At 40.2% G+C, this 15,709-nt stretch overlaps 1 protein-coding gene across 1 annotated transcript in view; it reads right to left on the bottom strand.

The window, feature by feature from the left end:
* Positions 1 to 12,534: 12,534 nt before the first annotated feature.
* LOC131225505 (uncharacterized) overlaps positions 12,535 to 15,709 on the bottom strand; it is a 50,497-nt gene continuing 47,322 nt past the window's right edge. Inside the window, exons 23-27 of the mRNA XM_058221042.1 lie at positions 15,213 to 15,304; positions 14,715 to 14,943; positions 13,133 to 13,489; positions 12,971 to 13,044; positions 12,535 to 12,879 (exon numbers count right to left, since the gene is read on the bottom strand). Of these exons, the coding sequence (XP_058077025.1) occupies positions 12,771 to 12,879; positions 12,971 to 13,044; positions 13,133 to 13,489; positions 14,715 to 14,943; positions 15,213 to 15,304 (861 nt within the window). The 3' untranslated portion in view covers positions 12,535 to 12,770. The remainder of the gene's footprint in view (positions 12,880 to 12,970; positions 13,045 to 13,132; positions 13,490 to 14,714; positions 14,944 to 15,212; positions 15,305 to 15,709) is intronic.

Genomic DNA, 15,709 nt, shown 5'->3' on the forward strand with positions numbered 1-15,709 from the left:
TGGTGAAGTCTTCAGCCACTGATTCAGTTGAACCATTCTAGACTACACCGTTGGTCTATTCTTCTTGCAAAGATTTAACCGTTGTTATATTGCTAGAATTACTGGAGTATAGAGAGATGAGTAGTGAGTTGTCTGAATTAGTATGGTAGTACTGGATTGGGTTGTGAGATGGTTTGAATTTTATTATCTGTGTATGAGATTAAACCATTCTTAACCATGAACTTCAAGGTACTATACCCTGCATGGGCTAGTCTATCATGCCACAGTCCCGCGGATTCAACCATATATAGAGAAGTGCTACTTTCATTCAAAGAAAACTTAATCATTCCGTTACAAGTATATCCCTTTCCGACAAAATTCTCATTTTTAAACAGAATCAGTTTACCTGACTCGTACACCACCCTTATGCCTGGTTTTCCCAGAAGATCCCCAGAAACTAAGTTTCGCCCCATGTCTGGGACGTGCAATACATTAGTCAGAATCACTTTCTTTCCAGAAGTGAATATCAGTTCGACAGTTCCTTTGCCGACGACCTTCGATCAGACTTCATTACTCATTTGGACTTCTTGACCATCGGTCAATTCCTCATAGGTTTCGAAGACTGATTTGTCGTAGCACACATGTACTGTAACAGCAGTATCATACCACCAACCTGGAACTTTGCCTTGGATGGTATTCACTTCAGTGATCATAGTCACGATATCGCTTTCTTCTACTGCACTTGCCTCTTTTTTAGACTTGCGATATCGGCATACTTGAGCATAGTACCCAGTTTTCCCACAAACATGGCATGGACCTTTAAACTTTTTGTTCTTCTTTTAGGTGTTTTTCTTGAATTTTCTTTTATTGGGTTTTAGGGAGTCGTCCTTCTCGGGGTTCTTGTTATTAGTGTTCTCTATTGCATATACCTTGGACGAGGCATTTCCGTTATCATTCTTTCTGTCGCGGTTACAGGATTCTTCTTCAATTCTAAGGTGTTTCTAGATTTGTTCCAGTGTGTAGTCCTCAGTTTTATGCAACAACTTCTTTCTATAGTCTCTCCACATCGGAGGCAATTTAGCGATTATAGCCCCGACTTGGAATGATTCAGGAAGATCAATTTTTATCGCTTTGATTTTGTTTACTATTAGTTGCAGTTCTTGGATTTGGGGCAGCAGCGGTTTATTATCTACCATGCTGAAGTAAAAATACATGGCGATGAGAAACTTGTTGGTACCTTCTTCTTCAGCCTTATATTTGAACTCCAAAGCGGCCCAGATCTCCTTTGCTGATGATGTCTATTGGTACAGATCGTACAGACGGTCGGAGAGCGCATTCAGAATGTGTCCTCGACACAAGAGTTCGTCTTCGGCACGTTTGGTGCGGGCGCCACCTGTTCAGGTGTATCTGTGTCAGATGCTTTAGGTAGGCTTGAAGATTTGGATCTAATATGTAATACATCTTCAGCGCCGTCAGGAGAAATTTCAGCTTATCTTGCCATCTTGTAAAATTGGTTCCATCGAACCGATCAAGACGTATCAAGTCCTGATTCATCAACTTGATGGATGAAGCACTGTCGGCTTTCATTAAATAACGCTTTAAGATTGTTTGAAATTATACAAATTGATATAATTTTTGTATAATGTGGAAACCAAAAATTGTAAATAAATCTAAAATATGGACAGGCTGAAGCACGTCTGAAACGTTATCCTTAAAGCATTATTTACCCCTACTCAAGTGAATTGAGTATGCTGATAGGTTACAGGCAAATCGCTTTTAGGATATGACGAGCCTGATGTGGGTCTGTGTTCGGCAAACACGAAGGCCCACCTATTGGAACTCTATTACACTCAGTCTGACAGAAATACAATAAAAGAAAAAATTCCAAAAGAAAGAAAAAGAAGAAAATTATGATTTAGACCACTGCACTGGTCAAGTCTTCAGCCACTGGTTCAGTTGAACCATTCTAGACCACACCGTTGGTCTATTCTTCTTGCAAAGATTTAACCTTTGCTATATTGCTGGAATTACTAGAGTATAGAGAGAGGAGTAGTGGGCTGTCTCAATTCGTATGGTAATGCTGGATTGGGTTGTGAGATGGTTTGGAAACCCATCCAGACCCTCCTTTTATAGGCTATGGTGGCTGGGAGTTATGGTCCAGAGAAATAAATCCCATGACTATTTTCTGGCTGTTGGAGAAAACTAGACGTTTTATGGCCCTTTTCTAACTGTTGTGCATGGGTCATTAATCTGTTAGTCGCGGTGCAACTAAGTGGCTAAGGCAGATGGCTGGGTGAAGGAGAGACTAGAGGACTGAATGAGAGTCCTCCAGAATATATAGAGGGCTGAAAAAAGAGTTGTTGCAGAAAATATGTAACAGCTGTGTCGTAAGTGCAGGGTCCAGCTGAAACTGCTGCATGGCTAGCCCAACAGGTAGAAAATGGCTAGCTGTTGTCTCACAACAGTCAGCATGCAGCAGATTAATGGCCCATGCACAGCAGTTAGAAAATGACCATAAAACGGTTAGTTTTCTCCAACAGCCAAAAAACGGTCATGGGATTTATTTCCCTAGACCATAACTCCCAGCCACCATAGCCTATAAAAGGAGGGCCTGGATGGGTTTCTAAACTATCTCACAACCCAATCCGACACTATCATACGAATTAAGACAGCTCACTACTCCTCTCTCTATACTCCAGTAATTCTAGCAAGATAACATTGGTTAAACTTTTGCAAGAAGAACAGACCAACGGTGTGGTCTAGAACGGTTCAACTGAACCAGTGGCTGAAGACTTGACTAGTGCAGTCGTCTAAATCATAATTTTCTTCTTTTTCTTTCTTTTGGGATTTTTCTTTTATTGTATTTCTGTCAGACTAAGTGTAATAGAGTTCCAATAGGTGGGCCTTCGTGTCTTTCTCTACGCTCGCAAGACAATTTTTTGGGCATTTTCTATCCCATTGAAAGTGGCTTCGATCCCATTAACATGTCTTGATGATTGTTGATTCCGTTAAATGTCCTATCGACATAATTGCACAATTTTACGAAAGTACGTATTATGTTTCTTAATTCAATTGTAACACTATATAAGCGGATGTAATTAGGATTAGAGTAGGATAAGACATTCCAAGGTGTTTTAGAGCAAAGCTATGGTTTTATAAAGAGATTTTGAAGTTTTTCGGATTGATAAGTCCATCCATCTCTTGTAAATTCATTTTCACAGTGGATTAAATGTTGCATTGTGTCGTGGTTTTTTCCCATACGAGTTTTTCCTCGTAAAAATTGCATGTTCTTTGTGTGCTTTATCCATGTTCGATTTTCTCTTGTCTGATTCGAATCCAAGTTTGCTTCTGCGATTTCCCAATAAATGACATCAGAGATAATGTTGCATTTCGAGTTTGAATATGAAACATATTGTTGAAGGGATCAAACATGAAATATGAAACAGAGAAATTCACTGGTAGAAATAACTTTAAATTGTGAAAGGTGAAGATGAGAGGCATTTTAGTTTAACAATAATTGCAATACGCTCTCCTTGATAAGTCAGAGCATCTAATATTTTATGAGCGATGGAGTGGATGGACTTGATGAGAGGGGTACTACCTAGATCCAATCACGTCTAGCGGATAATGTTCTTTATAATGTCCTGGATCAAAAGACTATCGCAGGAGTATGGACAAAACTTGATACTTTGTACATGAAGAAATCCACGGACAATTATCTATATCTTAAGAAATGGTTCTACAATTTTAAGATGACGGAATAGTTTGATATCAATTAACACATTAATCCTTTTAGTGAATTGCTTTACAAGTTAACGAATGCGGATGTGAATAATGAAGAAGAAGGTCAAGCCTTAATCATGTTGAACTCTCTTTCCAACATCTTCCAAGAATCTCGTAGACACTATGTGCCACAATAGAGAGACTATAAACATCGAAATTGTCATTTCAGCTCTTCATGTGAAGCAATTGAGAAAAAGTAACAACAATGAGGGTTCTTCTATGGATGCGTTGGCCATTAGGGTAAGGAATTCTGATTGAGAAAATGATAACTCGCAATCAAGATTTAAATCAAAAGGGTAAAGGGAAGATGGAGTGTTAGAATTGTAGCATAATTAGGCATATAAATGAGTGTCGGAATCCTAAAGCTCATAAGGGAGAGAAATCATATAATACATTGAAAGAGGCCAACGTAGTGGAATCCAGTGAGGAAGTTGATGGCGGTGATGTTCTAACCGCATATAAATTTGAGTATTTCAGCGACGAGTGGATTTTGGATACGAAAGTCTCATACTATATGACTTTTCAGTGGGATTGGTTCACCAGTTATAGTGAGTGTGATGGTAGACAAGTGTTTATGGGCAATAACATTGCATGTAAGGTTATCGGTGTCGAATCGGTGTCAATCAAGATGTTTAATAAGGTGAAGCGTATCCTAATGGATGTGAGGCACGTTCATGACATAAGGAAGAATTTGATCTCTTAGGGCACTTGGGTGTGAATTCATCGGTTTAGATTGTGTTATAAAAGTTTTAGAGGGAGCACTCATAGTAATGAAAGCATAACAGAGTGATAACCTTACAAGTTGATCGAAAATACCATATCGGGTGGAGTTGAAATGTATATAGCGGAATCCATATTGGCACGTTTGTTGATTTCTACATTTAAAAGCGTTGATTCTCATATATGTGAGTATTATATATATGGTAAACAATCACAGTTATCTTTTAAGTTAGGAAAATATGTTAGTAAAGGGGTGCTTGATTATTTGTATTCGGATGTATGGGGTTGTCGCCCATTTTTCTGTTGGGGTCATCATTTTTTGTCTCATTTATAGATGGCTATTCTACAAAGTGTAGGTTTATTTTTTGAAAAATAAATCTGATGTGTTCGTCACATTGAAGGTGTGGGAGATAATGGTTGAGAAGTAGACACGACAGAAACTAAAAGTCTTAACGACAGACAATGGTGGTGAATTCACTTCAAAGGAATTCAACTAGTTTTGTAAAGATGATGAGATTATAAGACACAATATAATGAGGCACACACCTGAGTAGAATTGTGTGGTGGAACGAATGAATCGAGCTTTCTTGAAGAGAGCCCGTAGCATTTTGAGTAATGTCGTCTTGGACAAGGAATTATAGACTGAGGCCGTTAATAAATCTTTTTATCCTGTGAATCGGTCCCTGTCTACGGTGAAAAACTGTAAGATTTTTGAAAAGTGTCACGTGTTCATGATGTAGACTACTCATAGTTGCGTATTTTGGTTATTATGCTTATTCTCATGTACCGTCAGTTGAGAGAGATAAGCTAGAGCAAAGGGCGAAGAAGTGTACTTTTGTGTGCTATGGTGATGGTGGGAAGGGATACAAGCTATATGATTGGGTCACACGGAAGATTACGATTAGCAACGTTGTAAGGTTTAAGAAAATTCTTTGTATTGTAAGGATTAACACAGAAAAATTTTTTAAAAAAATTAGTGATGATTGACGTTGAAATTGAAAAGGTTGAAACACATATTGAAGATGAGTCACAGGCAGAGGTATAAGAGCAGGTGGAGCAACCACCTATTAGAAGAAATCTGCCGAGAGATTGCAGATTACTAGTGATATATATATATATATATATATATATGACTCGAATATTATATTTACTCTCATTACGATTGGGGGATCAATCTACGATCTAAGAAGCATTAGACAACACCAATGCTAAGAAGTGGATGGTGGCCATGTATGAAGAAATGGATTCTTTATACAAGAATGAGATATGTGAGCTGGTGGAGCTTCCAGTTGAGTATAAAAGCGATTGGATGTAAGTGGATTTATACGAATAATCAAGATAGGTACAATGCAAGATTGGTGGTGAATAGGTATGCTAAGAAAGAAGGCATCGACTTCAATGAGATATTCACATCGGCTGTCAAGCAGGTATCCATCAGATTTGTGTTGTCGTTAGTTGCCCAATACAACATGAAATTGAAGTAAATGGATGTGAATACTGATTTCCTACACGAAGATTTGAAAGAGCATATCTATATGAAATAACTAAAAGGGTTCAAAGTAAAGAGGTGGGGGTAAGAATAAAGTTTATACATTGAAGAGGTCGTTGTACAATCCAAAGCAGTTGCCTAGGCAGTGGTACAAAATGTTTGATATTTTCATGATGGGTTAGCGGTTTATCAGAAGTGAATATAATCATTATGACTACTTCAAGACTCTGAGTGATGGAAAGTTTATCTTATTGGTATTATATGTTAATGACATATCGTCATCCATAACATGTTTGGGATCAATATATTGAAGACTCAGCTATCAAGTACATTTGAAATGAAAGATCGAAGGGCTGCAAAGAAAATTCTCGGCATTGACATACACGGAGAAAAAGAGGGGTATGTTACAATTGTCTCAGGCTGAATATCTTGATTAAAAGGTATTAGTGAAGTTTGGGATGAATAATGTTAAACCAGTTAGCACACCCCATGCAGTTCACTTCAGGATTTGTTCAGAGTAATGTCCTATGATGGATGAAGAAAAGTAGCTTATGTCTTGTGTGTCATATTCGAGCGTAGTTGGCAATTTAATGTATGTCATGGCCTTTATGAGATCGGATATTTCACATGCAGCCAATGTTGTGAGTGGATATATGTCAAATCCTAGTAAACAACATTGGGAGGCAGTAAAATGACTACTTTGTTGTCTGCGAGGTACATCAAACTACGTTTTGACATTCAAAAAATCAAAAGGAAAACTAATAGGCTATGTGGATTCCGATTACATAATAAATGTGGATAACAGAAGATCGACTTTCAGTTATTTATATTAATGGGTGCAACGATCAGTTAGATGTCGAAGCTTTAGCCTATGGTTGATTTTTCCACAACCGAATCTGAATATATGGCGGCGATGGAAGCATTCAAAGAATATGTTTGGTTGAGAAGAATAATAAATCAGCTCGGGCTTCTATTGTAACGGCGAAAACACAATTAATTTGGTGAAGAACTCGGTTTTCCATTCTCATACTAAACATATTAACGTTCGTCATCATTTTATCTAACACGTCATTGAGGAAGACAGTGTGACTCTTGAGAAGGTCCACACGAGCGTTAATATAGCGGGCATGCCTACGAAGGTGGTTACTGTAGAGAAGCTCAATTTATATGTGACTTCTCTTGGCTTGGCGAAAGTTTAATAAAGACAGAATGTAAGACCCATATCCTAGCCTGTACTGTTCCGTCGACTCTCGCGATCATTCCCGTCAAATTCCGGCAACCTGCGACCTATGATCGACGTTTGCGTACGACCCTAAGTCGTATCCCGTAGATTTGAGTCGGCCTAATCCAGGACTTGTACCATTGCGACCATACCGTCGTCGCGATTCCAACGCCACGTCTTACATACCGATCTGATACCCTGGTAGGGAGATGTGGGCCGGCGTTTATTTCTAAGAAAAACGTCACGCGTTTGCAATCCCTAGAGAATCTTTATGAAATGTCCCATCAATCAATCAATCAATGTTTTCTTTCTCCTCAAGTCAAGTAACCCTAAAGTCAACTCTTTCTCACCCTCTCTCTTACACACCCATGCTAGTCAAGTACACCATCACCTCACATCCATCACTCCATCACCCATCACTCTCTCTCCTTACATCCCATTCTCTCTCTCTTTCTCTACACCATTTTCTAAGCAACAAAGGAGAGAGAGTGTGGACGTCCATGGTTTTTCAAGTGAGAGAAAAGTGAGTTGTGTGGCCCACTTCCTCTCCCAAAATCTTTCATCCTAGTCATTCATTTCTCATCCTCCACCATTAAAGTGAGACACAAGGAGATCAGCTTTCCAACGGATCAAGAAGATCAAACGGTGGGTGCTTCTATAGGATAGTTTTCTTATTTTTATAATGGGCCAAGTAAGGCCTACCGATCAATGGTATAAATCTCACTTTGGACCCTTGATGTGGCCGAAGGTTCACCTTGATGTACTTTGTGGCCCATCCATCGGGCCCACTTTGATGTATTTTGTGGCCCATCTATAAAGTTCACTTTGATGTACTTTATGGCCCATCCGCCAGGCCCACTTTGCTATATTTTGTGGCCCAATCGAGAGGCCCACTTTGATATACATGTGACTCATCATGATGCATCTTTGACCCATGAGCAGGCCCACCTGTTGCGTGTTCTGAGGCCCAGGTGTAGGGCCCACCTGTTATGTATTTAGAGTCCATGGGTTGAGGCCCATTGTGATGTATTTGGAGCCCATGGGTTGAGGCCCATTGTGATGTATTAGGGCCCATGGGTTGAGGCCCATTGTGACGTATTAGGGCTCATGGGTTGAGGCCCATTGTGATGTATTTGGAGCCCACGGGTTGAGGCCCATTGTAATGTATTAGGGCCGGTGGGTTGAGTCCCATTGTGATGTATTTCTGACCCATTTGGCAATGCCCATTGTGATGTGTTTCTGGCTCATATGTTGTGGCCCACATGGCTAGGCCCAATGTGGTGTACATATGGCTCAATGCGAGGAATGTGCACCCGATGTAATGTGTGATTTCACTATAATGCAGGTAATGATGTTTATGGCGGGCCGTGCCTTGGGAGCAATGTTGGTTTGACGTCCACATTGTAAGAATAATGTTGGTTAAATGTCCACATTATGACTCTCCTTAGGGCCCATTAATAGGCCCATACTTGTTGTGTGTAGGCCGTTTAGGCCTATCGTCATTGTGAGAGTGGTTCATCACCTCATAACATGCTTAGTGTAATTCCATGACTCATGCCATATGCATTATATGTATGTTTGATATGAGTAGTGACTGATCATTACATACGCCATTGGGCAGACCATTTACGGGACTGCTTATGAGACGGAGTGTCCACATTATAGCGCCATACGCGCAGGATTGCTGCATGACTGGATGGTGTGACTCATGCATCTCGCATATATGTGACTTGATCATTGTATGCTCTAGCGACATCAGGGCCGTGACCTCCACAGGCACATCGTGGATAACTAAATGGGATACCAAAAATACTTGGTTCTAGACTGTTGGCACTTAGATGTCCTTAGGTGAAAATCCCATAATCTTCGAGGCCAGGAGGTGCCCCAACGTCTAGACCGAGTGGAACATGAGCGCTAGAGTGCCGAATACCAGTAGGCCGCGTCTCCCACTGTATCGTGATCGGTTGGGAGGGGGTGTAGCCTTATCCGCTCGAGTGAGGGGGCTATAAGTTAGGCTGAGTATGATCAGCTCGTAAATGGGTCCGCTATCGATGAGCCGGATAGGTATTGGCAGACTACTGGTCATGCGGATAGTGAGGTCTATTCCACTCGCTGGGCTATGCAGTTAGGGAGGAGGCAGTCGGTGTCAAGTGTAATAGACCCTGGTGATTTCCCCAAAGAGCAACCATACTGATATGTGGACTTATTGAGTAGGAATTGCATATACATTCATTCATTCATTCACTATCCACTCAGTCTGGTGGTGCGTAACTATTTGTTACATGTACCATCGCATGGCTAGGATTTCGGTTGGGTGCATGACTAACCTGAGATCAGGAGTTTACCACATTGTGTCTGACTATCCAAATTTAGGTATGGGACTGGTTTGGATAGAAGTCCCTTGTGATGGACCTCATAACCTGTGATACTTCGTACTATCATCCTGACTTCAAATTCCAGCATTTTGGGTTACTATGTTTTTGCACTTATATGGCATAGATGAGGTTGATGGTGTTCGTGACTCGTTAAGATTTGCATATTGCATTGCATCCTCAGCATCTGTTATTGTCTTATTATGTTTTGCATCGCATAACCTTGGTATGACTGATAGCACTCATGGACTTACCATTATATTTTCGCTTACTCTGATATCGTATAATTTATGATCTTGTCAATATTTTCGCTTCTCCCGATGATGTATGATTTATAGGCTTTACAGTATACTTGGCACTTATCTTGTGCACACACTTACACCACCCTCTAAGCTTTATATAAGCTTATGCACGATAGATGCATGCAGGTGGCGTTAGGTTGCAGCAGTGTTAAGCTTGGGGCGTGCAACAAACTTCTGTAGCTTTGATTTTGATACATATGTATTTTCCCTTTCAGCATTGTATTCAACTGTTTATATTAGTGGATATGTGATGATGATGTTGCCTTTATGATTTGGGTAAACTTGTGGTTATGCTTATTATGAGACAAAAGTACATTGAAAATCCTCCTTGTAGGATCCCAGGATCGGAATCTAGCATGTGAGTGCCGAGATCCAAGAATGGGGCACTATGAAGGCTGTCGGCGCCAGATTTGGCGATCGAGAATTTTGAAGCCCGTTTTCCGAGTTTGGGGCATGACACGGAATATACACAAGAAGCGACGATAATGATGAAGGTATAATGGAGTCAATTAGAGATGGAGCTTAGAGTTGTGATTCATGATTATTGAAGCCATTATGAAGATTGTTTGCTAGATGTCTTTGATTTGATTGGAACAGGAGTCTATCAATTCCATCGATGGACCACTCTATCCCATCGAGAGTTTATTGATCCCATTGATGGATTGCTCAATCATAATGAGAAAATTCTAAATTTTCCTATGCTTGTTGGACAATTTTCGGGGCATTCTTCGATTCTGTCGAAAGTGGCTTCGATCCCATTGACATGCCTCGATGGTTATCGATCATATCGAAGGCCCTATTGATAGAATTGCACAATTTTATCGAAGTGCGTATTTTATTTCCTAATTCGATTGTAACACTATATAGTGGGTGTAATCGGGTTTAGGGTGGGCTAAGACATTCCTAAAGTGTTATAGCGCAAAATTATGGTTTTATAAAGGGATTTCGATGGTTTTTTTTTTTTTTTTTCAAATTGATAAGTTCATCAATCTCTTGTAATTTCACTTTCATAGTGAATTCCTTGTCACTTTGTGCCGTAATTTTTTCTTACAAGATTTTTTCTACGTAAAAATCATGTGTTCTCTGTGTGCTTTTTTATTTTCTCCCATCTAATTCGAATTCCGGTTTGCTTCAATGATTCCCAAATAGAGTGGTGCCAGGTGGTATTAGCAGTATGAGTCCACCGTAACATATGTTTTCAATCCATTTTGTACATCCGGCTCATTTTAGGGCACGAGCCCAAAAGTGAAGTGGATAAAGTTCAAGTGGAGCACACCATAGGAAATGACGTTGATTAAACACCCAGTATTAAAAACTTGTGGGCCACAAAGGTTTTGAATCATTCTGATATTTGTGTTCCCTACATCCAGGTCTCTGTGACCTTATCAACAAGATGGACGGAAAACAAACATTACGGAAGTTTCAATGGTCTGTGGAGTGGTTCACTTTTGGGATCATAGCGTAAAATGAGCCAGAAAAACGGATGGACGGCATTGACATAGAACAAATATATTACAGTGGCCCCTCAGCGACTGACACCACCTACTTGGGCGGTTTGCCTGCGACGCGGACGCGGATGCGGATTAGGTTGCTGTGGTTTATTAATGCATTGGGCGCTGTGGGGCAGACCGTGATATATGTGTTTTATACCCACGCCGTCCATCTGTTTTCCAGATTATTCTAGGGCAACCCAAAAATGAAGCAGATCCAAAGCTCAAGTGGACCACGCCACAGAAACATTGGTGATAATGACAACCATCGTGGAAACTTCACCAGGGCCCACCGTAATGTTTATTTCTCATCCAACCTGCTGATATGGCCAGTCAGATGTAGAAGAAGGCAAATATCGACTTGGTCCAAAACTTTTGTGGCCCCCAAGACGTTTTTAACGGTTGGCATTCAACTACCACTGTTTCCTATGGTGTGGTCCACTTGAGCTCAGGATCTGCTTCGTTTTTGGGTTCATGCCCTATAATGAGGGGAAAGCGGATGGACGGCGTGGATACAAAGCAAATACATCATGTTGGCCCCCACAGGGCCCGACACATCGACACGCCACCACTGTTGGGAGTGGTGTTGGCAAGACCACCTAATCCGCGTTGGGTTCGCCACCCAATCCGCTTCCCAAAAAGTCTTGGTTGTTGCACCAAATATCCTTTTGGCTTATTTTAAGCCTTTATATTCTACCTGTGAAATTGGAAAATTTTACTCTGTACAAGATCCAGACCGTTTATCGGGTGGCCCTACTCCATAGTCACCACAACTCATAAATAGCTATGATTTATCGTATGTTGGCTGTATCTGGCCAGTGTCCAATTAAGGGGATCTTTTGAGTGGTATAGTCAAACTGCTTGGATGACTAGGATTGTAGGATTAACCAGATTTTTGAACTACAGCACAGCATAAGGTTCAGCACATTTGAACAAACAATGGCATTTTTTATTTTTTTTAATAGAAATCCAAAGAGAAATGGATCAATATCCACCGAGCTGCTTGTGTGGAAGCGACTTTTTTTATATTATTATTTAAACCACATCTGGAAGATGGGCCATTTCTACCCCAAAATGCCATCTGGGTGAAAAAGTCTGAGCGAGGTCATTGCATCCACCATGCATTATCGGATTAGAGTAGTTCCAACTACAAAACAAGAAACCCAAACAGAAAAGATGAGGAGAAGGGGGGAAAAAATCATTTGCTAACACTCGATTTCCGTACTACAGACCGACCTTAGTTTCCTAGTTTTCTGCATGTGAAATGCGAAATCAATGAGAAATCAGAATATACAAGTCCTCTCAATCATGCTAACCCAAGGAACCTCATGATTGGCCAAAATTAGAGAAATAGAATTAGCAGAGTAATAATCAAAACTCAAAGGCTCCATGAGATTTGACTCCAGGGAGTCTTCAATATGTCCTCTTTCTCACGACTGGCCTCCGCACTTCTTTTTTAAGAGAGGCCGGGGTAGATGCTAAAGGGGTCATCCCCACGGTCAATTGGTATAAATCCTTTAACCTGTATGGTCAGAACAAAAGAAGATTTTACCAATTTGGCTTTAACATCGACTATAAGTGAAAAAGATGTGAGAGCTTGTATTACTATTCACCTTGGCATGCTGATAAATAGAGCAATGACAGACACTCCTACAATAAGAGGAAACACTGGAGCCGGTGTTAGCTCCTGCATGAAATGAAACATATGTATCAGTATTGTATTTCTTCCAAAAACTATAAAGAAAAAAATATATTGGAGGACGCTGATGACTTACCATTTTGTGATGATGCTCTTCAACCTTGTATCTGAGTGGACCCATATGGATTTGGGGTTGCTTTTCCAAGTCGACTTCCATAATTTCAGATTTGAAGTTATGGACGCTTGATGGGAGTGTTGATTTAAGCTGCACGAGGTGCTTACCCTTGGGCAAGTCGTGTATTTCAAAGAAGTAGGAAAGCGGCAATGGAAAGGCTGACTCAATCTTAGATGGGTCACTGGCCGACTTGATTTCAACCGAGAGATGTGGCTGCAGTTCATCAAGACCGATTCCTTCCACATGACCGCTCAAGATAGTCATCTCTGGCTGTTCAAATACCACAAAGTCCAAGCCTCTGATATCCTCAGATCCAACCTACAAAGAGGGGAACAAAGCATTATAGTGCAATCACATGTGCTGCAGCAAATTCAATAGGTGGTTCCTTACTCTTGCTCTGGTGGTAGATTCTTGGGAGTTTCAACACCCGGTCAAGGGTTCGAGTATTCATAGGTGGTGAAATCCCACTATGGCGTGAGTGTGTGTGTGTGTGTTGGGGGGGGGGGGGTAAAAAATAAATAAATTCAATAGGTGATTGAGAATCAGATGTTAGTTCTACAACCCCAAAAATCAGACAAACAAGAAACAGAATGATGCCACAAACAAAGGAACTACAGATCCTGCTCATCAGCAAACGTATAGCATCTCTTTGCACAAGGATACCATATTTCAGGGATCCAAATTGCTGACCTGATGGGCCTCACAGTGGATGGGGATCCCATGGGCCTGCCATATCAAAAGGCTGGGATTTTCCTGTGAACCCCCATCCACGCTGGGGCCCATATATCAACAGCATGGATCCCCAAACCACAAACCCCACGTGTGGAACCTTGCACATCAGCTAGCTATGTATTTGCTAATGATCAAGACCATAACTCCAATGCGACATTAATCTGCTGTATTCAATTTTGGATAGTTTATGTTTGATAGAACTTGGAAGCAGACTTCTACTGAGAAAATGTACAAGTGAACAAGATATTAACTAACACAACCATCTCAAACCGTATAGAGGCCTTCCACTGAAAGAGGATACAAACAACGTTAATGTTCCTGGAACTTTGGAGACGCATAAATAAAGAGACAAGATTCCGGTACAGATGAAGTGGACCAAAAAATCAATTTGCAAATTTTTAAGTGCTTTTCGAACATTTAATAAGTGAAGCAGTAAATGTATCCTAGAAAAGATACAGAATCGGAAGAGAAAAACAAAACCCCTCAGTTCAAACTTCACTCAAAATTGGGCATATTACTTTTCTTCCTCATTTTTTTAAAGTGGCAACTGTTTTTTACTTCTCTTCGATGGCTGATTCATGACAGAAATGGTGCAAGCAATCAATTTTAACATTATGTACTTTTGGTCATGAGAACAAGACCCATCAAGCAAGCAACCACTAATGTAATAGAAGGCAGTGAGAAATGAGAATGAACCCAAAAGATAGCTGGCAGCAGTTAAATGCATGTTATAGATAATAGGTTCTGACAACAATATATCAGCTACATGGAACGAGTGAGCAAGTGAATGACATACATAAAAAAAACGCACCTCAACAGCAACTGATTGTGGAGATGCACGTTCAATTTTTATGCTTCCAAGGTCTTCCTTTGCCACCACCTTTACTACATAGGTTGTGTCAGGTAGAAGTCCTCTCAAACGGTAATTACCTGAAGAATCTGTTGTTGTTTCCTCATAGTATCCTTTTGATTCCGACCGGGCTTCGACGACCACACCTTCCTTGGGCTGGCCAGAGAGTAATGACACTGTACCCATGGCACTGCAAAAGTCAAATCATTTTAGCATCAGGCAGCATAAAATATGACACACAGAAGATTGAAAACGAGAAATGCAGTGTTTCATAAACTTTCACAGGAAAAAAAAAATAAAATTAGATTATTTTTTATTAGATCAGACTTCTTAAGGTCTTCTGAAAAGAAACAAAATAGAAACTGAAACCCCCAAACAGAATAAGAAATTCAAGAATTGAGCTTCAGTGATTCTTTTCCAACAGTAGGGACCGTTGATGAGTTGAGGAACTAGACAAACCTGTAAGCAACACGGGTAGCATGGAAAATGACATCTTTAGACTCTCCAGATCCAAGTTCTATAGCCTGCGCTGCAGGTGAAAAGGAGTACTCCTACAATAGGGGGAAACATTGGTAGAGATGATATAACGATACATTAGCTTTAGCATTGAGAAAGCAGCATGAATATGAAATCTCAAAAATATTATTTTTATTTTTAAAAATTGACATGGAATTAATATTCCTGCTAAGACGGATCTTTTATTCTTCTTCTTCTTTTGAAAAAAGAAAGAAAGATAGTCTAAATGTGTATTGAGTTCTTTAGCACTAGCACTATTGCTCTTAATTAACATTTCCAAAGGTAAAAACATCAATGGTGGGGTTCTTAGCACAACAGGTGTGGACAGAATTCTTCTTTTCCACTTTGTAACAGTTGCCTGCTAAAAGTTTTTTTTTTTTTTTTTCTCTCTTTCTTTCTTTCTTTTGAGAGGTAACACAGACTTTGTTGAAGAGAAGAAA

This window comes from Magnolia sinica, chromosome 14 (assembly GCF_029962835.1).
Source record: "Magnolia sinica isolate HGM2019 chromosome 14, MsV1, whole genome shotgun sequence".
NCBI classification, from domain to species: domain Eukaryota; kingdom Viridiplantae; phylum Streptophyta; class Magnoliopsida; order Magnoliales; family Magnoliaceae; genus Magnolia; species Magnolia sinica.